At 46.0% G+C, this 21,965-nt stretch overlaps 1 protein-coding gene and 1 long non-coding RNA gene across 3 annotated transcripts in view; one reads left to right on the top strand and one right to left on the bottom strand.

The window, feature by feature from the left end:
* Positions 1 to 21,071, top strand: part of ltn1 (listerin E3 ubiquitin protein ligase 1) — a 69,401-nt gene extending 48,330 nt beyond the window's left edge. The window contains exons 29-34 of one of the 2 annotated variants that reach the window (XM_090226342.1): positions 3,943 to 4,129; positions 5,799 to 5,964; positions 6,052 to 6,272; positions 10,337 to 10,531; positions 12,374 to 12,541; positions 19,494 to 21,071. In XM_090226342.1, coding sequence (XP_090082468.1) covers positions 3,943 to 4,129; positions 5,799 to 5,964; positions 6,052 to 6,272; positions 10,337 to 10,531; positions 12,374 to 12,541; positions 19,494 to 19,556 — 1,000 coding nt within the window. In that variant the 3' untranslated portion in view covers positions 19,557 to 21,071. Of the gene's footprint in view, positions 1 to 3,942; positions 4,130 to 5,627; positions 5,760 to 5,798; positions 5,965 to 6,051; positions 6,273 to 10,336; positions 10,532 to 12,373; positions 12,542 to 19,493 lie in introns of those variants that run through there. The other variant, XM_090226343.1, reaches the window with a different exon arrangement.
* Positions 1 to 21,965, bottom strand: part of LOC149970321 (uncharacterized) — a 225,759-nt gene that overhangs the window by 145,449 nt on the left and 58,345 nt on the right. The gene's annotated exons all lie outside the window — the stretch shown is intronic.

Here is a 21,965-nt window from a genome sequence, read left to right as displayed (position 1 = left end):
CGAGGGTTAATATAAGCCTAGCATTTAGTTTGGTATAGCGGGGGTTAATATAAGCATTTAGTTTGGTACAGCGGGGGTTAATATAAGCATTTAGTTTGGTACAGCGGGGGTTAATATAAGCCCAGCATTTAGTTTGGTACAGTGGGGGTTAATATAAACCCAGCATTTAGTTTGGTACAGCGGGGGTTAATATAAGCCTAGCATTTAGTTTGGTACAGCGGGGGTTAATATAAACCCAGCATTTAGTTTGGTACAGCGGGGGTTAATATAAACCCAGCATTTAGTTTGGTACAGCGGGGGTTAATATAAGCATTTAGTTTGGTACAGCGGGGGTTAATATAAGCCCAGCATTTAGTTTGGTACAGCGGGGGTTAATATAAACCCAGCATTTAGTTTGGTACAGCGGGGGTTAATATAAGCCCAGCATTTAGTTTGGTACAGCGGGGGTTAATATAAGCCCAGCATTTAGTTTGGTACAGCGGGGGTTAATATAAGCCCAGCATTTAGTTTGGTACAGCGGGGGTTAATATAAGCCTAGCATTTAGTTTGGTACAGCGGGGGTTAATATAAGCCTAGCATTTAGTTTGGTACAGCGGGGGTTAATATAAGCATTTAGTTTGGTACAGCGGGGGTTAATATAAGCCTAGTATTTAGTTTGGTACAGCGGGGGTTAATATAAGCCTAGTATTTAGTTTGGTACAGCGGGGGTTAATATAAGCCCAGCATTTAGTTTGGTACAGCGGGGTTAATATAAGCCTAGCATTTAGTTTGGTACAGCGGGGGTTAATATAAGCCTAGCATTTAGTTTGGTACAGCGGGGGTTAATATAAGCATTTAGTTTGGTACAGCGGGGGTTAATATAAGCATTTAGTTTGGTACAGCGGGGGTTAATATAAGCCCAGCATTTAGTTTGGTACAGCGAGGGTTAATATAAGCCTAGCATTTAGTTTGGTATAGCGGGGGTTAATATAAGCATTTAGTTTGGTACAGCGGGGGTTAATATAAGCATTTAGTTTGGTACAGCGGGGGTTAATATAAGCCCAGCATTTAGTTTGGTACAGTGGGGGTTAATATAAACCCAGCATTTAGTTTGGTACAGCGGGGGTTAATATAAGCCTAGCATTTAGTTTGGTACAGCGGGGGTTAATATAAACCCAGCATTTAGTTTGGTACAGCGGGGGTTAATATAAACCCAGCATTTAGTTTGGTACAGCGGGGGTTAATATAAGCATTTAGTTTGGTACAGCGGGGGTTAATATAAGCCCAGCATTTAGTTTGGTACAGCGGGGGTTAATATAAACCCAGCATTTAGTTTGGTACAGCGGGGGTTAATATAAACCCAGCATTTAGTTTGGTACAGCGGGGGTTAATATAAACCTAGCATTTAGTTTGGTACAGCGGGGGTTAATATAAGCCTAGCATTTAGTTTGGTACAGCGGGGGTTAATATAAACCCAGCATTTAGTTTGGTACAGCGGGGGTTAATATAAACCTAGCATTTAGTTTGGTACAGCGGGGGTTAATATAAACCCAGCATTTAGTTTGGTACAGCGGGGGTTAATATAAACCTAGCATTTAGTTTGGTACAGCGGGGGTTAATATAAGCCCAGTATTTAGTTTGGTACAGCGGGGGTTAATATAAGCCTAGCATTTAGTTTGGTACAGCGGGGGTTAATATAAGCATTTAGTTTGGTACAGCGGGGGTTAATATAAGCCTAGCATTTAGGTTGGTACAGCGGGGGTTAATATAAACCTAGCATTTAGGTTGGTACAGCGGGGGTTAATATAAACCCAGCATTTAGTTTGGTACAGCGGGGGTTAATATAAGCATTTAGTTTGGTACAGCGGGGGTTAATATAAGCATTTAGTTTGGTACAGCGGGGGTTAATATAAGCATTTAGTTTGGTACAGCGGGGGTTAATAAAAACCCAGCATTTAGTTTGGTACAGCGGGGGTTAATATAAGCATTTAGTTTGGTACAGCGGGGGTTAATATAAGCCCAGCATTTAGTTTGGTACAGCGAGGGTTAATATAAGCATTTAGTTTGGTACAGCGGGGGTTAATATAAACCCAGCATTTAGTTTGGTACAGCGGGGGTTAATATAAGCCCAGCATTTAGTTTGGTACAGCGGGGGTTAATATAAGCATTTAGTTTGGTACAGCGGGGGTTAATATAAGCCTAGCATTTAGTTTGGTACAGCGAGGGTTAATATAAGCATTTAGTTTGGTACAGCGGGGGTTAATATAAACCCAGCATTTAGTTTGGTACAGCGGGGGTTAATATAAACCCAGCATTTAGTTTGGTACAGCGGGGGTTAATATAAGCATTTAGTTTGGTACAGCGGGGGTTAATATAAGCCCAGCATTTAGTTTGGTACAGCGAGGGTTAATATAAGCATTTAGTTTGGTACAGCGGGGGTTAATATAAACCCAGCATTTAGTTTGGTACAGCGGGGGTTAACATAAGCATTTAGTTTGGTACAGCGGGGGTTAATATAAACCCAGCATTTAGTTTGGTACAGCGGGGGTTAATATAAGCCTAGCATTTAGTTTGGTACAGCGGGGGTTAATATAAGCATTTAGTTTGGTACAGCGGGGGTTAATATAAGCATTTAGTTTGGTACAGCGGGGGTTAATATAAGCATTTAGTTTGGTACAGCGGGGGTTAATATAAGCATTTAGTTTGGTACAGCGGGGGTTAATATAAACCCAGCATTTAGTTTGGTACAGCGGGGGTTAATATAAGCATTTAGTTTGGTACAGCGGGGGTTAATATAAGCATTTAGTTTGGTACAGCGGGGGTTAATATAAGCATTTAGTTTGGTACAGCGGGGGTTAATATAAGCATTTAGTTTGGTACAGCGGGGGTTAATATAAACCTAGCATTTAGTTTGGTACAGCGGGGGTTAATATAAACCTAGCATTTAGTTTGGTACAGCGGGGGTTAATATAAACCCAGCATTTAGTTTGGTACAGCAGGGGTTAATATAAGCATTTAGTTTGGTACAGCGGGGGTTAATATAAGCATTTAGTTTGGTACAGCGGGGGTTAATATAAGCATTTAGTTTGGTACAGCGGGGGTTAATATAAGCATTTAGTTTGGTACAGCGGGGGTTAATATAAACCTAGCATTTAGTTTGGTACAGCGGGGGTTAATATAAACCTAGCATTTAGTTTGGTACAGCGGGGGTTAATATAAACCCAGCATTTAGTTTGGTACAGCGGGGGTTAATATAAGCATTTAGTTTGGTACAGCGGGGGTTAATATAAACCCAGCATTTAGTTTGGTACAGCGGGGGTTAATATAAACCTAGCATTTAGTTTGGTACAGCGGGGGTTAATATAAACTCAGCATTTAGTTTGGTACAGCGGGGGTTAATATAAACCCAGCATTTAGTTTGGTACAGCGGGGGTTAATATAAGCATTTAGTTTGGTACAGCAGGGGTTAATATAAGCATTTAGTTTGGTACAGCGGGGGTTAATATAAGCATTTAGTTTGGTACAGCGGGGGTTAATATAAGCCTACTATTTAGTTTGGTACAGCGGGGGTTAATATAAGCCTACTATTTAGTTTGGTACAGCGGGGGTTAATATAAGCATTTAGTTTGGTACAGCGGGGGTTAATATAAACCCAGCATTTAGTTTGGTACAGCGGGGGTTAATATAAACCCAGCATTTAGTTTGGTACAGCGGGGGTTAATATAAGCCCAGCATTTAGTTTGGTACTGGTATTACTAAATGCCAGGCTTAAATCCGGGAATTATCATGTGATTAATCCCTCATAAGGGCTGTTTCCCTAGGCTTTGCCTCTGACCAAAGAACAGACCTTAGTTGGGAGTTATTTGCTAAAATATCTTTGTGTCTGTTTTTTCTAACGATGTGTGTTTGTGTGTGTATATTTAACTCTGTGCTTTCCGTGTGTGTGTGTGTGTGTGTGTGTAGGTCTCCCCCGGCAGCTCTGATGACCCTCCTGTCTACGTGCGAGGAGTTGTGTGAGAGCATCATGGTTGGAGTGTGTGTAGGGGAGTTTGCAGTGGTTCAACCTCTCTCTGTGGAATACTCCTGTATCCTCGCCTACCTGCTGGCCTGGAAACTACTGCTGTCCTTCTTCAAGGCTTCTCCCTCCCACGTAAGTCTACAGCTGGAGTGAGTGAGTGATTGATTGAGTGAGTGAGTGGGTGCGTGGGTCGGTCGGTCGGTAACCCATCCCTTAGCGATTAATTGACCTGTGTGTCCAATACTCTCTTTATCTAAAGAAGAGTTCTAATGCTAACCTGTGTGTCCAGTACTCTCTCTATCTAATACCAGGGTATATCTGGTGGTCTGTCTCCATAATGCCAGGATATATCTGGTGGTCTGTCTCCATAATGCCAGGATATATCTGGTGGTCTGTCTCCATAATGCCAGGGTATACAGTGGGGCAAAAAAAGTATTTAGTCAGCCACCAATTGTGCAAGTTCTCCCACTTAAAAAGATGAGAGAGGCCTGTAATTTTCATCATAGGTACACTTCAACTATGACGGACAAAATGAGGAGAAAAAAATAAAATAAACACATTGTAGCGCTGTAACATGGAGTTGTGGCCGTGTGGGGACCCTAACCCTATAAACGGTGTGTAGTAATTTAACCTTTTTTACGTTTTGGACTTTTATTTTCTTGCTGACATGAAAAATAAAGTCCTTATGCTTCCAAAACTATACCGCAAGCAGCGCTTGTTAATGTTCAGATTGAGCGTCGTGTCTCTTAAACAAATCTAAGTCTATAGCGGCGAGGCTAGCTAGCCAGCTAAGTCTATAGCGAGGCTAGCTAGCCAGCCGGCTAAGTCTATAGCGAGGCTAGCTAGCCAGCCAGCTAACTCTATAGCGAGGCTAGCTAGCCAGCCAGCTAACTCTATAGCGGCGAGGCTAGCTAGCCAGCTAACTCTATAGCGAGGCTAGCTAGCCAGCCAGCTAACTCTATAGCGGCGAGGCTAGCTAGCCAGCTAAGTCTATAGCGAGGCTGGCTAGCCAGCCAGCTAAGTCTATAGCGAGGCTAGCTAGCCAGCCAGCTAAGTCTATAGCGAGGCTAGCCAGCCAGCTAAGTCTATAGCGAGGCTAGCTAGCCAGCTAAGGCTATAGCGAGGCTAGCTAGCCAGCTAAGTCTATAGCGATGCTAGCTAGCCAGCCAGCTAACTCGCCAGGTATTCCCCAACAGGTCTATTTGTTTACTGTCTTTCACCCTCACTGTATTCAGACTTTGGCTGCCTCTATTTTACAGTCCATCTCTATGTTTATAAACTTGAAAACAGTTTAGGGTATGAGTCGATGTGCAGGGGTAATTGAGGTAGTTGTGTACATATAGGTAGTATTACCGTAACCCTGGTGTGAGTGTCGTATCGTTCCACCTTGTCCTCTTGAAAATCTGAAAAACTTCAAACTCACTGTCAATTGTCTTTTTCCTCGTTTCTCGAGAGGTTCCAGGGCCCTTCTTTCTGAACGCCGTTGAGCTTTGAGTAGGGAGGAAACAAGGAAACAAGGACAAAGGAAGGATTAGTGTGTCAGTCTACTGTCTCTATCTAAAGAAGAGTTCTATGCTAACCTGTGTACTCTCTCTATCTAAAGAAGCTGACCTGTGTGTTCTCTCTCTAGCTGCGTGTCCAGTACTCTCTCTATCTAAAGAAGCTGACCTGTGTGTTCTCTCTCTAGCTGCGTGTCCAGTACTCTCTCTATCTAAAGAAGCTGACCTGTGTGTTCTCTCTCTAGCTGCGTGTCCAGTACTCTCTCTATCTAAAGAAGCTGACCTGTGTGTTCTCTCTCTAGCTGCGTGTCCAGTACTCTCTCTATCTAAAGAAGTCGCTCCACAAGCTCCTCCTCCACCTGTTCAGACTGATGCCTGAAAACCCTGCCTACATCGGCCAGGGGGCGGAGCCTGTCTCCAAGGAGATCAAGACATTCTTCACAGAGAGCCTCTCTCTGGACGTCAACAGTGGGTAGCACACACACGTCTGTCTCTGTCTCTCTCTCGGTCTCTCTGTCTCTAATTCTCTCTCTCTCTCTTTGTCTTTCTCCACAGAGTCGTCCGGTATCCAATATGAGCTCTCCCACCTGGCGTGTTGTGTGTACTACAGTGCGGTACAGGACTTGCCTGCCATGGTTCGGTTGTGGTGGACCAGTCAGGAGAAGAGAGTTAGCCACACGGTGGATAAGTTCACAGGACGATACGTCTCGCCTGTCCTCTCTGCTCAGGAGATCTCCTCTGTACACGCCAGCACACAGACCTTCGACAGCATGACTGTGAGTAGGGGAGGGAGGCAGGTAGGGAGAGAGGGAGGGAGGGAGGGTGGGTGTGTGTGGTAGAGGGAGCCTTCAGAAAGTATTCAGACCCCCCTTGACTTATTCCACATTTTTGTTTTGACTGCCTGAATTCAAACATTTTCTTTCTCGTAATAACAAAGTGAAAACATGTTTTGAGAAATGTTTGATAAATGAAAATGAAATACAGATAATCTAATTTACATAAGTATTCACACCCCTTTTTTTGCTATGACAAATGGACTCCCAGGTGCATCTAATTTCCTTTGATAATCCTTTGATAGGAGTTCCACCTGCAGGCCAATTTTTTAATTGTTTGAGCACGATTTATATAGAAACACCTGGAGTAGAAACCATCTCATGAAGTCACAAGGGAACTGCCCGTAGATCTCTGAGAGAGAACTGTGATGAGGCATATATCTGGGAAGGGGTATACAACCATTTTTTTGAGTTGTTTTTTAAAAAAGTTTCCAAGAGCACAGTGGTCGTCTCCATCACTGGGAAATTGGGAAAAAAAATGAAACTAGCCAGCCGTCCAATCAAACTGAAGAACCGGGAAAGAAAGACTCTGATCGTGGAGATGACCTGACCAGGAACCCAATGACCACACTGACATAACTACAGAGTTCCTTGGCTGAAATGGGAGAACTGGCCAAAATGACACTGTCTCCGAAGTACTTCACCAATCTGGACTTTATGGGAGAGTGGCCAGACGGAAGCCACTCCTGAGGAAAAAGGCACGTGACAGCACTCCTGGAGTTTACAAAAAAAGGCACGTGAAAGACCGATCATTATGCAAAAGATTCTGTGGTCTGAGGAGACAAAAATGTAACTCTTTGGCCTGAATGCATGCAAGCGCTATGTCTGGAGAAAACCAGGTACAGCTCATCACCCATCTAACACCATCCCTACTGTGAAGCATGGTGGTGGCAGCATCATGCTGTGGGGATGCTTTTCATCGGCAGGGACTGAGAGACTGGTAAGGATAGAGGGGAAAATGAATGGAGCCAAATAGAATCTAATCCTTGATGCAAACGACCTTGGACTCGGGGCGAAGGTTCACATTCCAACAGGACAATGACCCCAAGCGTTGCCAAAGCAACGCTGGAATGGCTTCGGAGCAAGAATGTTGAAAGTCCTTGGAGTGGTCCAGCCAAAGCCCAGACTTGAATCCCATTGAAAATCTGTGGAAAGACTTGAAGATTGCTGTTCACCGCCCTTTCCCCATCTAACTTAACAGAGCTTGAGAAAGAATCCAGATGTGTAAAGCTGATTGTCATACCGACGACAACAAAAGCTGTAAAACGCCGCCGAAGGTGTGAAGACTTATGTAAATTAGATGTTTTTTCTGTATATCATTTTCAATAAATAATTTGTATTTTATTTTTTTATTTTACCTTTATTTAACTAGGCAAGTCAGTTAAGAACAAATTCTTATTTTCAATAACGGCCTAGGAACAGTGGTTTAACTGCCTTGTTCAGGGGCAGAACGACAGATTTTGTACCTTTCGGTTACTAGTCCAACGCTCTAACCACTAGGCTACCCTACCCTTATGGCTGTAACACAACAAAATGTGGAATACGTCAAGGGGTATGAATACTGAAGGCACTGTAACTACTGTTCCCTGAAGGAGGGAAACGAGCTACAACATAATATGACTTCAGTTGAAGGATACACGCCTGACAAAGCCAAATGAAAATCCGCGGCTCCCTAGATGCCCCGCTTTCCACAGATGATAAGTTTGAGGTTCGGATTTATTCTTTCAATTTAAAAACAGCTCTTCACCAAGCCCAGGAACGGGCGGATTGGGGGGCATTAAAACAGGCGCTCTAACTCATTTCATCTCCTTCAAGGAAGAGTAGTTATTGTCATAACGTTACGTTCCCTCTCATTCGGTCAACTTTGGTATAATATACTATGGGGAAATGCAATCGCGGCCTAAGCCGACACCCAACGAATACTAAATGAAACGGCCCCTGTCAGACCCCCCCCCCCCCCCCCCCAGACCTGACCCACGCCAGATGTGGTATTGCGTACACAATGTGCTGCCTAGTGACATTTGCCCTGTCCCCGTTGTAAGCACACTGGGTGCAGTGACATACAAGAGATTAAAAAAAAACTCACACAGTGTGGTGATTTCAACTCACCTCAGCACACACGTCTCCTATATTCAACCCTTTAAACAGCTCAAAACGCTGCCAGACCCCTGGTTGAGTGGGCGTTTTACACCGCTAGGTAACCCTTGTCTCTTACTGCTATATGTGGACCGACTGGCTCGATTCGGTCTTATGTAGAAACATTTAAAAAAATATATATTGTTTTTTGACATTGGATAAAAGACAGAGCAAGAAAACGATATTCGTTTACTGGGAAAGTAATTCTGCTTTTGACAGTTGATAAAATTGTAACCCCACTTGAGAAAATGACCCTTGAATGTTTTAGTCCACCTACTGGAGAGCTCTTCTTTGTCTACACCACATTCAGCATCGTTCACACCCTCCTAAGCCTGAGCCCCACCCATCTCTTTAAGGATCCACATGTGAGGCCATGTGCTAAACAGAGTACGGTACTAAACAAGCAAAGATTTCAAGACTAAAGGCTGGTTTATACTATATGTGTGTTTGTAAATTTAATCTGGAGTGCCAGAGTGTACAATGGGCATTTGTGAATTGAGAGCGTTGTCAGATCGTATGTTTGTAATTTCAGAGCGTTGTCAGATTGTCCGTTCGTAAATTCAAGAGTGTTTCCCTCTCTGAGCATTCCTCAATTCAGAGCGTTATCAGATTATCTGTTCGTAAAGTCTGGACGCTCTGGCTGAGGAGTAGGGCTGATTCGACCGTTCTGACCTAACAACAGCAGTCAAGAACCCAAGCTAACTGGCTAACGTATCAACAGTTGTCGCAGTGACATCATGAACATTCTATTGAAATGGTTACTTTCACAGAGTGACTAGGCAACAGGATAAACAATAAATAGAAATGGTTACTTTCACAGAGTGACTAGGCAACAGGATAAACAATAAATAGAAATGGTTACTTTCACAGAGTGACTAGGCAACAGGATAAACAATAAATAGAAATGGTTACTTTCACAGAGTGACTAGGCAACAGGATAAACTATAAATAGAAATGGTTACTTTCACAGAGTGACTAGGCAACAGGATAAACTATAAATAGAAATGGTTACTTTCACAGAGTGACTAGGCAACAGGATAAACTATAAATAGAAATGGTTACTTTCACAGAGTGACTAGGCAACAGGATAAACTATAAATAGAAATGGTTACTTTCACAGAGTGACTAGGCAACAGGATAAACTATAAATAGAAATGGTTACTTTCACAGAGTGACTAGGCAACAGGATAAACTATAAATAGAAATGGTTACTTTCACAGAGTGACTAGGCAACAGGATAAACAATAAATAGAAATGGTTACTTTCACAGAGTGACTAGGCAACAGGATAAACAATAAATAGAAATGGTTACTTTCACAGAGTGACTAGGCAACAGGATAAACAATAAATAGAAATGGTTACTTTCACAGAGTGACTAGGCAACAGGATAAACTATAAATAGAAATGGTTACTTTCACAGAGTGACTAGGCAACAGGATAAACAATAAATAGAAATGGTTACTTTCACAGAGTGACTAGGCAACAGGATAAACAATAAATAGAAATGGTTACTTTCACAGAGTGACTAGGCAACAGGATAAACTATAAATAGAAATGGTTACTTTCACAGAGTGACTAGGCAAGTTTGGATATTTGGTTAACTATTTGGTTAGCTATTTGGTTAGCTATTTGGTTAACTATTTCGCTAGCTATAGAAGTCTCATGGCTTGGGGGTAGAAGCTGCTCAGGGTCCTATTGGCTCCTTTTGGTACCACTTGCCGAATGGTAGCAGAGAGAACAGTCGAACTCACACAGTCTGAGTTTTTAAATCTTTTGTTGTTGTTGTCTCTGTCCAGGTCAGTGGATGATATCATCAACGGAGAGGAGTTAACTTCTCTCTCTTTCTCCGTCTCTCTCTCCCTGTGTCCCAGGTGAAGGCTCGTTCGGCAGCGCGGGAGGTGATCGCCACCTACTCAGTGGATGATATCTTCATAGAGCTGGTGATCCAGCTACCACAGAACTATCCTCTAGGCTCGATCACAGTAGAGAGCGGCAGGAGGGTGGGGGTCGCTGTACAACAATGGAGGAACTGGATGTTACAGCTCAGTACATACCTCACACACCAGGTAACACACACACACACACACACACACCAGGTAACACACACACACACACCAGGTAACACACACACACCAGGTAACACACACACACACCAGGTAACACACACACACACACCAGGTAACACACACACCAGGTAACACACACACACACACACACACACACACCAGGTAACATACACACACACCAGGTAACACACACACACACCAGGTAACACACACACCAGGTAACACACACACACACCAGGTAACACACACACACCAAGGTCGCCATCAATAATGTCTGGTCCCTGGTCATGACCCCTTTTAGGGGAGTTTGGATATGCAAAAAACACATGAGCATTTTTACACTGCCCACGCGTACTCTTGTGTGAAACAGGACAACTATAAGCACCCCCCGACATACAGTGTTGTGTGTGTGTGTGTATATATACACCCTCAAAACTTGAGACATCTGTGGCATTGTGTTGTGTGACAAAACTGCACATTTTAGAGTGGCCTTTTATTGTCCCCAGCGCCAGATTCTTGATATGCCACACCTGTCAGGTGGAAGGATTATCTTGGTAAAGGAGAAATGTTCACTAACAGGGGATGTAAACAACATTTTTTGAGAAATAAGCTTTTTGTGCGTATGGAACATTTCTGGGATGTTTTTATCCCAGCTCATGAAACACGAGACCAAAATTTACATGAGACCAACACTTTACATGAGACCAACACTTTACATGAGACCAACACTTTACATGAGACCAACACTTTACATGAGACCAACACTTTACATGAGACCAACACTTTACATGAGACCAACACTTTACATGAGACCAACACTTTACATGAGACCAACACTTTACATGAGACCAACACTTTACATGAGACCAACACTTTACATGAGACCAACACTTTACATGAGACCAACACTTTACATGAGACCAACACTTTACATGAGACCAACACTTTACATGTTGCGTTTCTATTTTTGTTCAGTGTGTGTGTGCGTGCGAGATATATATATATATATATATATATGTATATATATGTATACACACACACACTACATGACCAAAAGTATGTTGACACCTGCTCGTCGAACATCTAATTCCAAAATCATGGGCATTAATATGTGACTGACTACCTCTTGAAGCTGGTTGAGAGAATTCCAAGAGTGTGCAAATCTGTCAAGGCAAAGGGTGGCTACTTTGAAGAATCTAAAATATATTTTTATTTTTTTTAACCTTTTTTTTTGGTTACTACATGATTCCATATGTGTTATTTCATAGTTTTGATGTCTTCACTATTATTCTACAATGTAGAAAATAGTAAAAATAAAGAAAAACCCTTGAATGAGTAGATGTGTCCAAACTTTAGACTGGTACTGTGTATATGTATATATATGTATATATGTATATATATATACACGTGTGTATGTATGTATCTGTATATATATATATATATATATATATATATATATATATATATATATATTTATTTTTACAAATTTGTAACCTTTTTTTGTTGTAGGCACAAAACGATCTTCCATTTGTTTAAAAAAAACCTGGTACAGGTTACCTTCAGACAAGTCCTATGACACTTGTAGGGGTCGTAGAGTCTCCCCTTTCCATTGAGAGGTCACCTCACACTTGTAAGGGTCGTAGAGTCTCCCCTTTCCATTGAGGGGGTCACCTCACACTTGTAAGGGTCGTAGAGTCTCCCCTTTTCCATTGAGGGGGTCACCTCACACTTGTAGGGGTCGTAGAGTCTCCCCTTTTCCATTGAGGGGGTCACCTCACACTTTGTTAAGTGCTGCGCTATGTAAGTATCATGTTCCCCCGTCTCTCTTTTTGTTTATGATAGAACGGCAGCATAATGGAGGGCCTGGCTCTGTGGAAGACCAACGTGGATAAGAGGTTCGAGGGAGTAGAGGACTGTATGATCTGTTTCTCTGTTATCCATGGATCCAACTACTCTCTGCCCAAGAAGGCCTGCCGGACCTGCAAGAAAAAATTCCACTCTGCTTGTCTGGTGAGAGACTGATATTCAACACGGGACAACACACACACACACACACACACACACACACACATACACACACACACACACACACACACACACAAGTGCACAAACTGCAATACAAGAGAACACACTCCGAGCCATATAGGTTATGACACATACACACACACAACTTCACAGTTTGGGCTGTTGTGGGGACCGTATTAATGCCACACCGGCGGTCACGAGTCATGAAAGCAGTCAAATTCAACAAGACCGTTTAGTCACGGTAATTAGGCTTCTCCAAGTTCTGATGCTGCTGATGGTCATTAGTAGCCTACCAAACCTGCTAACTGCCCGGTACTCAGCACTCTATTGTCCCTCTAATCACTCTGACATCAATACAAATGTATTTAAAAAAATCTAACAATACATGAGACCCCATGAGCTCGTGTTCCTCAAACAGAGTGATGGCCTCTACTAAAAAGAGGAGGATCCCATCAGCTTTCTATGGGCTAGGCTTACTATATTTATTTCTCAACTTTCCTAGTATTAAGCACATTGCTTCTCTTTACAACAGGAGTATAGCCTACCTGGCTGGCATGAAAATAAACCACAGAAAAAGCATCCTCCATTTGCTATTTAAGTGCATAGATGACACGTATTTATCCCGCTGACCCTGTTTCAAGACAGGTGTGACAATGGTCCATTCTAAATCAAAACAAATGTCACACATATATTATTTAGTATATGTAAAGACAAGATTAAATTAAGAATAGTCTGATGGGTAACAATATTAGCTTGTGAATTATTATATATTATATTATTATATTATCACTTGTGAAGGATGCCCAGAATAAGAAACAAAGCCTTTTTTTTTTGGTAACTTGTTCGCATCATAGTCACACCTCATGTAGCCTCGCCCATTCTGTCCTATCAAGCAAAAAGGCAGTAACTGCTCAGAGTGGAACTGAGAGAAATGGCTTTTAATTTACCTTTGGTTTCACAGTAACTTTATCCAGTTACTGCTAACATGGCCCCCATTGTCTCCTGAACACAGTACGAGGCAGGATACTTGTCCACATGATTAAGCATGTATTTAATGTAGCAAATGAGCAGCAGTTTCTGCCTTTTTGCTCTGTAGGGCAGTATAGGCCTGTATGTTTTTAATTAGGTTTGTATCACAACTAACGTGGCCAAATAACCTTAAAATGGAGCACATGAATCCGCTTTACAAGGGGTGTATAGTCTAACTGGCATATATAAGCCACGTGTGAGTTTCAACATTTGGGGAAGATAATTCTCACCATTCAAATGCACCTTTTTAATAAAATATAATAAAGCATCTCATGTAATATCTTATTTGCGGTCACTTTTGATAATGGTGTTTTACGCTAATCGAACATTCACGCTTATATCCTACTATCATGTTCGCATTGCTACGCTTATAATGTGGGGAAATATCCTAACAGTTTATCAACATTTTAAGCTAAGGGTTCTGATCTGTTGTATCAGCCTCATTGGATGAAACAGTTTTGTTTTTAATGCTAGTGGTTGAATTAATTTGGGATCGAATCGCATCCCACAACTGTCCCAGACGATGTTTGGGATATTTATTTCTCGTACAGAATAGGTCGACTTTTGTGCTATTGGGGGGGATAGGTACTATTTGTACTATTGGGGGGGATAGGTACTATTTGTACTATTGGGGGGGATAGGTACTATTTGTACTATTGACAAATGCTAGTGCTTTTTTCTACTCATCTTGTTGGATGACGAAAAGTACATTTAAAAAGTGGCCAGTTCTTCCAATATCTTCAATGAGCACCTCTGATTTGGATAAGAACAAGCGCAGTTGCGTCCCCCGATTCGTCTGTTTTCACTTGTAGCCTGTGAGAAAGACCTGATCACGTGAAGGAGAACCGTGTGAGTGAGAGACGCTTCGGACAACGCAGGACTCTTGGGGAGAAGGGAACAGCGCAGGACTCTTGGGGAGAAGGGCACAACTCAGGACTCTTGGGGAGAAGGGAACAGCGCAGGACTCTTGGGGAGAAGGGAACAACGCAGTACTCTTGGGGAGAAGGGAACACCGCAGGACTCTTGGGGAGAAGGGCACAGCCCAGGACTCCGGGCCGCAAACAGCGCAGGACTCTTGGGGAGAAGGGAACAGCGCAGGACTCTTGGGGAGAAGGGAACACCGCAGCACCCTTAGGGAGAAGGGAACACCGCAGCACCCTTGGGGAGAAGGGAACACCGCAGCACCCTTGGGGAGAAGGGAACACCGCAGCACCCTTGGGGAGAAGGGAACACCGCAGCACCTTTGGGGAGAAGGGAACACCGCAGCACCCTTGGGGAGAAGGGAACACCGCAGCACCCTTGGGGAGAAGGGAACAACGCAGCACCCTTGGGGAGAAGGGAACAGCGCAGGACTTTTGGGGAGAAGGGAACAGCGCAGGACTCTTGGGGAGAAGGGCACAGCGCATGACTCTTGGGGAGAAGGGCACAACGCAGGACTCTTGGGGAGAAGGGCACAGCGCAGGACTCTTGGGGAGAAGGGAACAGCGCAGGACTCTTGGGGAGAAGGGAACAACGCAGGACTCTTGGGGAGAAGGGAACATCTCAGGACTCTTGGGGAGAAGGGAACAACGCAGGACTCTTGGGGAGAAGGGAACAGAGCAGGACTCTTGGGGAGAAGGGAACAGCGCAGGACTCTTGGGGAGAAGGGAACAACTCAGGACTCTTAGGGAGAAGGGAACATCTCAGGACTCTTGGGGAGAAGGGAACAACGCAGGACTCTTGGGGAGAAGGGAACAGCGCAGGACTCTTGGGGAGAAGGGAACAGCGCAGGACTCTTGGGGAGAAGGGAACAGCGCAGGACTCTTGGGGAGAAGGGAACAACGCAGGACTCTTGGGGAGAAGGGAACACCGCAGGACTCTTGGGGAGAAGGGCACAGCGCAGGACTCCGGGCCGCAAACAGCGCAGGACTCTTGGGGAGAAGGGAACAACGCAGGACTCTTGGGGAGAATGGAACACCGCAGCACCCTTGGGGAGAAGGGAACAACACAGGACTCTTGGGGAGAAGGGAACAGCGCAGGACTCTTGGGGAGAAGGGAACACCGCAGCACCCTTGGGGAGAAGGGAACACCGCAGCACCCTTGGGGAGAAGGGAACACCGCAGCACCCTTGGGGAGAAGGGAACACCGCAGCACCCTTGGGGAGAAGGGAACACCGCAGCACCCTTGGGGAGAAGGGAACACCGCAGCACCCTTGGGGAGAAGGGAACAGCGCAGGACTTTTGGGGAGAAGGGAACAGCGCAGGACTCTTGGGGAGAAGGGCACAGCGCAGGACTCTTGGGGAGAAGGGCACAACGCAGGACTCTTGGGGAGAAGGGCACAGCGCAGGACTCTTGGGGAGAAGGGAACAGCGCAGGACTCTTGGGGAGAAGGGAACAACGCAGGACTTTTGGGGAGAAGGGAACAACTCAGGACTCTTGGGGAGAAGGGAACATCTCAGGACTCTTGGGGAGAAGGGAACAACGCAGGACTCTTGGGGAGAAGGGAACAGAGCAGGACTCTTGGGGAGAAGGGAACAGCGCAGGACTCTTGGGGAGAAGGGAACAGCGCAGGACTCTTGGGGAGAAGGGAACAACGCAGGACTCTTGGGGAGAAGGGAACAACGCAGGACTCTTGGGGAGAAGGGAACACCGCAGGACTCCGGGCCGCAAACAGCGCAGGACTCTTGGGGAGAAGGGAACAACGCAGGACTCTTGGGGAGAATGGAACACCGCAGCACCCTTGGGGAGAAGGGAACAACGCAGGGCTCTTGGGGAGAAGGGAACACCGCAGCACCCTTGGGGAGAAGGGAACAGCTCAGCACCCTTGGGGAGAAGGGAGCACCGCAGCACCCTTGGGGAGAAGGGAACACCGCAGCACCCTTGGGGAGAAGGGAACACCGCAGCACCCTTGGGGAGAAGGGAACAACGCAGCACCCTTGGGGAGAAGGGAACAGCGCAGGACTTTTGGGGAGAAGGGCACAACGCAGGACTCTTGGGGAGAAGGGCACAGCGCAGCACCCTTGGGGAGAAGGGAACACCGCAGCACCCTTGGGGAGAAGGGAACACCGCAGCACCCTTGGGGAGAAGGGAACACCGCAGCACCCTTGGGGAGAAGGGAACACCGCAGCACCCTTGGGGAGAAGGGAACAACGCAGCATCCTTGGGTAGAAGGGAACAGCGCAGGACTGTTGGGGAGAAGGGAACAGCGCAGGACTCTTGGGGAGAAGGGCACAGCGCAGGACTCTTGGGGAGAAGGGCACAACGCAGGACTCTTGGGGAGAAGGGCACAGCGCAGGACTCTTGGGGAGAAGGGAACAGCGCAGGACTCTTGGGGAGAAGGGAACAACGCAGAACTCTTGGGGAGAAGGGAACAACTCAGGACTCTTGGGGAGAAGGGAACATCTCAGGACTCTTGGGGAGAAGGGAACAACGCAGGACTCTTGGGGAGAAGGGAACAGAGCAGGACTCTTGGGGAGAAGGGAACAGCGCAGGACTCTTGGGGAGAAGGGAACAGAGCAGGACTCTTGGGGAGAAGGGAACAACGCAGGACTCTTGGGGAGAAGGGAACACCGCAGGACTCTTGGGGAGAAGGGCACAGCGCAGGACTCCGGGCCGCAAACAGCGCAGGACTCTTGGGGAGAAGGGAACAACGCAGGAGTCTTGGGGAGAATGGAACACCGCAGCACCCTTGGGGAGAAGGGAACAACGCAGGACTCTTGGGGAGAAGGGAACAGCGCAGGGCTCTTGGGGAGAAGGGAACACCGCAGCACCCTTGGGGAGAAGGGAACACCTCAGCACCCTTGGGGAGAAGGGAACACCGCAGCATTCTTGGGGAGAAGGGAACACCGCAGCACCCTTGGGGAGAAGGGAACACCGCAGCACCCTTGGGGAGAAGGGAACAACGCAGCACCCTTGGGGAGAAGGGAACAGCGCAGGACTTTTGGGGAGAAGGGCACAACGCAGGACTCTTGGGGAGAAGGGCACAGCGCAGGACTCTTGGGGAGAAGGGCACAGCGCAGGACTCTTGGGGAGAAGGGAACAGCGCAGGACTCTTGGGGAGAAGGGAACAACGCAGCACCCTTGGGGAGAAGGGAACAACTCAGGACTCTTGGGGAGAAGGGAACAGCGCAGGACTTTTGGGGAGAAGGGAACAACGCAGGACTCTTGGGGAGAAGGGAACACCGCAGGACTCTTGGGGAGAAGGGCACAGCGCAGGACTCCGGGCCGCAAACAGCGCAGGACTCTTGGGGAGAAGGGAACAACGCAGGACTCTTGGGGAGAAGGGAACACCGCAGCACCCTTGGGGAGAAGGGAACAACGCAGGACTCTTGGGGAGAAGGGAACAGCGCAGGACTCTTGGGGAGAAGGGAACACCGCAGCACCCTTGGGGAGAAGGGAACACCGCAGCACCCTTGGGGAGAAGGGAACACCGCAGCACCCTTGGGGAGAAGGGAACACCGCAGCACCCTTGGGGAGAAGGGAACACCGCAGCACCCTTGGGGAGAAGGGAACACCGCAGCACCCTTGGGGAGAAGGGAACAACGCAGCACCCTTGGGGAGAAGGGAACAACGCAGGACTTTTGGGGAGAAGGGCACAACGCAGCACCCTTGGGGAGAAGGGAATAACGCAGCACCCTTGGGGAGAAGGGAACAACGCAGCACCCTTGGGGAGAAGGGAACACCGCAGCACCCTTGGGGAGAAGGGAACACGCAGGACTTTTGGGGAGAAGGGCACAACGCAGGACTCTTGGGGAGAAGGGCACAGCGCAGGACTCTTGGGGAGAAGGGAACAGCGCAGGACTCTTGGGGAGAAGGGAACAGCGCAGGACTCCGGGCCGCAAACAGCGCAGGACTCTTGGGGAGAAGGGAACAACGCAGGACTCTTGGGGAGAAGGGAACACCGCAGCACCCTTGGGGAGAAGGGAACACCGCAGCACCCTTGGGGAGAAGGGAATAACGCAGCACCCTTGGGGAGAAGGGAACAACGCAGCACCCTTGGGGAGAAGGGAACAACGCAGCACCCTTGGGGAGAAGGGAACAACGCAGCACCCTTGGGGAGAAGGGAACAACGCAGCACCCTTGGGGAGAAGGGAACAACGCAGCACCCTTGGGGAGAAGGGAACAACGCAGGACTTTTGGGGAGAAGGGCACAACGCAGGACTCTTGGGGAGAAGGGAACAGCGCAGGACTCTTGGGGAGAAGGGAACAACGCAGGACTCTTGGGGAGAAAGGCACAATGCATGACTCTTGGGGAGAAGGGCACAGCGCAGGACTCCTGGTGGAGAAGGGAACAACTCAGGACTCTTGGGTTGAAGGGAACAACGCAGCACCCTTGGGGAGAAGGGAACATCTCAGTACCCTTGGGTTGAAGGGAACAACTCAGCACTCCGGGCCGCAAAAAGGCCTTTGATTTTTTTTAGGGTGCATTACGGCCACAAAGGGAATGCCGCCGTGAAATTCGAGGCATTATCATTTTATTCAGCTTTGTTCAATTATATTGTTGATAGTATAAAATAATACCACGGAATTGTAAGCAAATCTTGTCTGTTAAATGAACAGCCATTTGGCGTAGGCAGATCAGGACATAACATAAGGACAACTCAGAGCATCCTGTTCTGTTCTTCTGAAATAGACTACATTTTCTTTATATCATGTTTCTATAGACCTGTTTAAAATAAATAATGGATTTATTGTGAAGGCGTAGGCTAAATTACATGGATTTATTAGTATTTTTTAACATGGCTTGTTGTCTATATGTGGAAGCCCAGGAGAGTCTAAATGTGTTTATGTTAATTAACGGTCAATTACCGCGAGACGGACCTGTTATTTGCTTGACAATCACCAGCTGACAACATTTTGTGATCGCCACAGCCCTGATCATTATCACGTTACTCATGCTGTCTCTCTTTCTCTCTCTTCTCTTCTCCAGTACAAGTGGTTTACCTCTAGCAACAAGTCCACCTGCCCTCTGTGTAGAGAGACCTTCTTCTAGCAACAAGTCTACCTGCCATCTGTATAGACCTTCTCCTAGCAACAAGTCCACCTGCCATCTGTATAGACCTTCTCCTAGCAACAAGTCCACCTGCCCTCTGTGTAGAGAGACCTTCTATCAACAAGTCCACCTGCCCTCTGTGTAGAGACCTTCTAGCAACAAGTCCACCTGCCCTCTGTGTAGAGACCTTCTCCTAGCAACAAGTCCACCTGCCCTCTGTGTGTAGAGACCTTCTCCTAGCAACAAGTCCACCTGCCCTCTGTGTGTAGAGACCTTCTCCTAGCAACAAGTCCACCTGCCCTCTGTGTAGAGACCTTCTCCTAGCAACAAGTCCACCTGCCCTCTGTGTAGAGAGACCTAATTGAAACTATGTTACCATGGATACACATAGTCACTGTTCCGTTGCTATGGATGCACAGAGACAGTTATGTTCTGTATTTGTATGTATCTCTCACCACAACCTTCTTATAGATCAGTGCATCTCAATAGTTTTATCCTTGGGACCCAAATTGATCCAGGTTTTCTGTCGCGATCCAATATTCACATTGTGATTTTCTTGTTGTTGTTGCCAAAATGCAATTTGGAAAACAATTTTTAAATACTATTTTGACAGTAAATGTAGCAATTATATTTAGACAAGGGGAACAATATCCCCCCCTTTTGTCATTAATTCCATATTGCTCACGATGTTGACGAAGAATATTATATTATATTACTATTATAATATACAAACTCACCCCATCTGCTAAATCACACTGCTAATAGCTTTATATTGGTAAATACTGAGATTGAAGAAAAATACAATTTTCAGAGAATTAAAATGATTTAAATGTAACGATAATCTTTTTACATACCTTCTACCTGGTATTAGTTGTTTCAATTCAGACGAGTATCTCAACAACAACAACAAAAAATCCCCCCCAAAAATTTAAAATAAATAAATAAATATTTTCACTCAAACCCGTGACACCGTTCAAAACCTTTGGGTTACGACCCAACAGTTGGCAACCACCGCTAATAGAAGCTCTTTTGACAGCGGTTGTAACTCGAGCTAAGAGTTGAATAGTAAAGATATCTTTTTTAGACGTAATAAGGGTTTTATGTCCAGTAGCCAATGAGTTCCAAGGAGCCAGGAATTGGATCAGCTCCGACGGTGACAGGACAGACGGAGGACTGGAGGACAGACGGGTTGAGTTTCCTGCCCCGACTAGACTACTGACGCATGCCAGATCTCACAACGTCAGGATATGTGTTTAACCACATCACATGTTACAGCAATCTGATGCCCGACTGCGCAGTCAATGACGTGGCACGCAACCATTGGTTGATGATGCAGTGCAAAACGCCCGCGCTTCGGGCGGGGAGTCGACCAGAATGTTCCGTCTGAAGGACTGCAATCAATTCACTTCGTCATTTGGTGTGATTGACAGAGCGCAGTGATGTAATATTATACAGACTGATGAAACACAAAGTGGATTAATTTGAGATAAATAAAGAGGATTTATGTATCAGAAACTTAAATCTCTCTAGTGATGATGACAAAGATACTATTACTTGATTGTATTTTAACACACAGTAAAATGAGAGAGAGAGAGAGCAAACAGAGAACAAACAGAGAGAAAACGGAACAAACAGAGAGAGAAAACAGAACAAATGGAGAGAGAGAAAACAGAGAACAAGAGAGAGAGAGAGAGAGAGAGAAAACAGAGAGAGAGAAAACAGAACAAGAGAGAGAGAGAAAACAGAGAACAAGAGAGAACAAACAGAGAGAGAGAAAACAGAACAAGAGAGATTAAACAGAGAGAGAGAAAACAGAGAACAAGAGAGAGAGATAACTATAGAGAGAGAGAGAGATAACTATAGAGAGAGAGAGATAACAATAGAGAGAGAGATAACTATAGAGAGAGAGAGATAACTATAGAGAGAGAGAGAGATAACTATAGAGAGATAACTATAGCCTGGCCCAGGATCTGTTTGTGCTCTTGCAAACTCCATTGCTCATTGTCAAGCCAAAACATGACAGATTTACAAGGAGTCGGCATGACAACGCCAACAGACTTGGCGGCGTGACAGCGCAGACTGGCACATGGGGGGGGGGGGGGGGGGTCTGTCTGGTTGTAATCTGACTGCTCTTTATTCCAGCCTTGTTGATGTGGTACAGCGTGAATGATGTCTATTCCTCTGTCTGCCATTCCTCTGTCTGCCATTCCTCTGTCTGCCACTCCTCTGTCTGCCACTCCTCTGTCTGCCACTCCTCTGTCTGCCACTCCTCCGTCTGCCACTCCTCCGTCTGCCACTCCTCCGTCTGCCACTCCTCCGTCTGCCACTCCTCCGTCTGCCACTCCTCCGTCTGCCATTCCTCCGTCTGCCATTCCTCCGTCTGCCACTCCTCCGTCTGCCACTCCTCCG

Source organism: Oncorhynchus mykiss, chromosome 29 (genome assembly GCF_057628025.1).
Source record: "Oncorhynchus mykiss isolate SJ-2025 chromosome 29, ASM5762802v1, whole genome shotgun sequence".
Lineage (NCBI taxonomy): Eukaryota > Metazoa > Chordata > Actinopteri > Salmoniformes > Salmonidae > Oncorhynchus > Oncorhynchus mykiss.
Note: the sequence above shows the minus strand (reverse complement) of the source record. Positions and strands in the feature narration are given on the sequence as shown.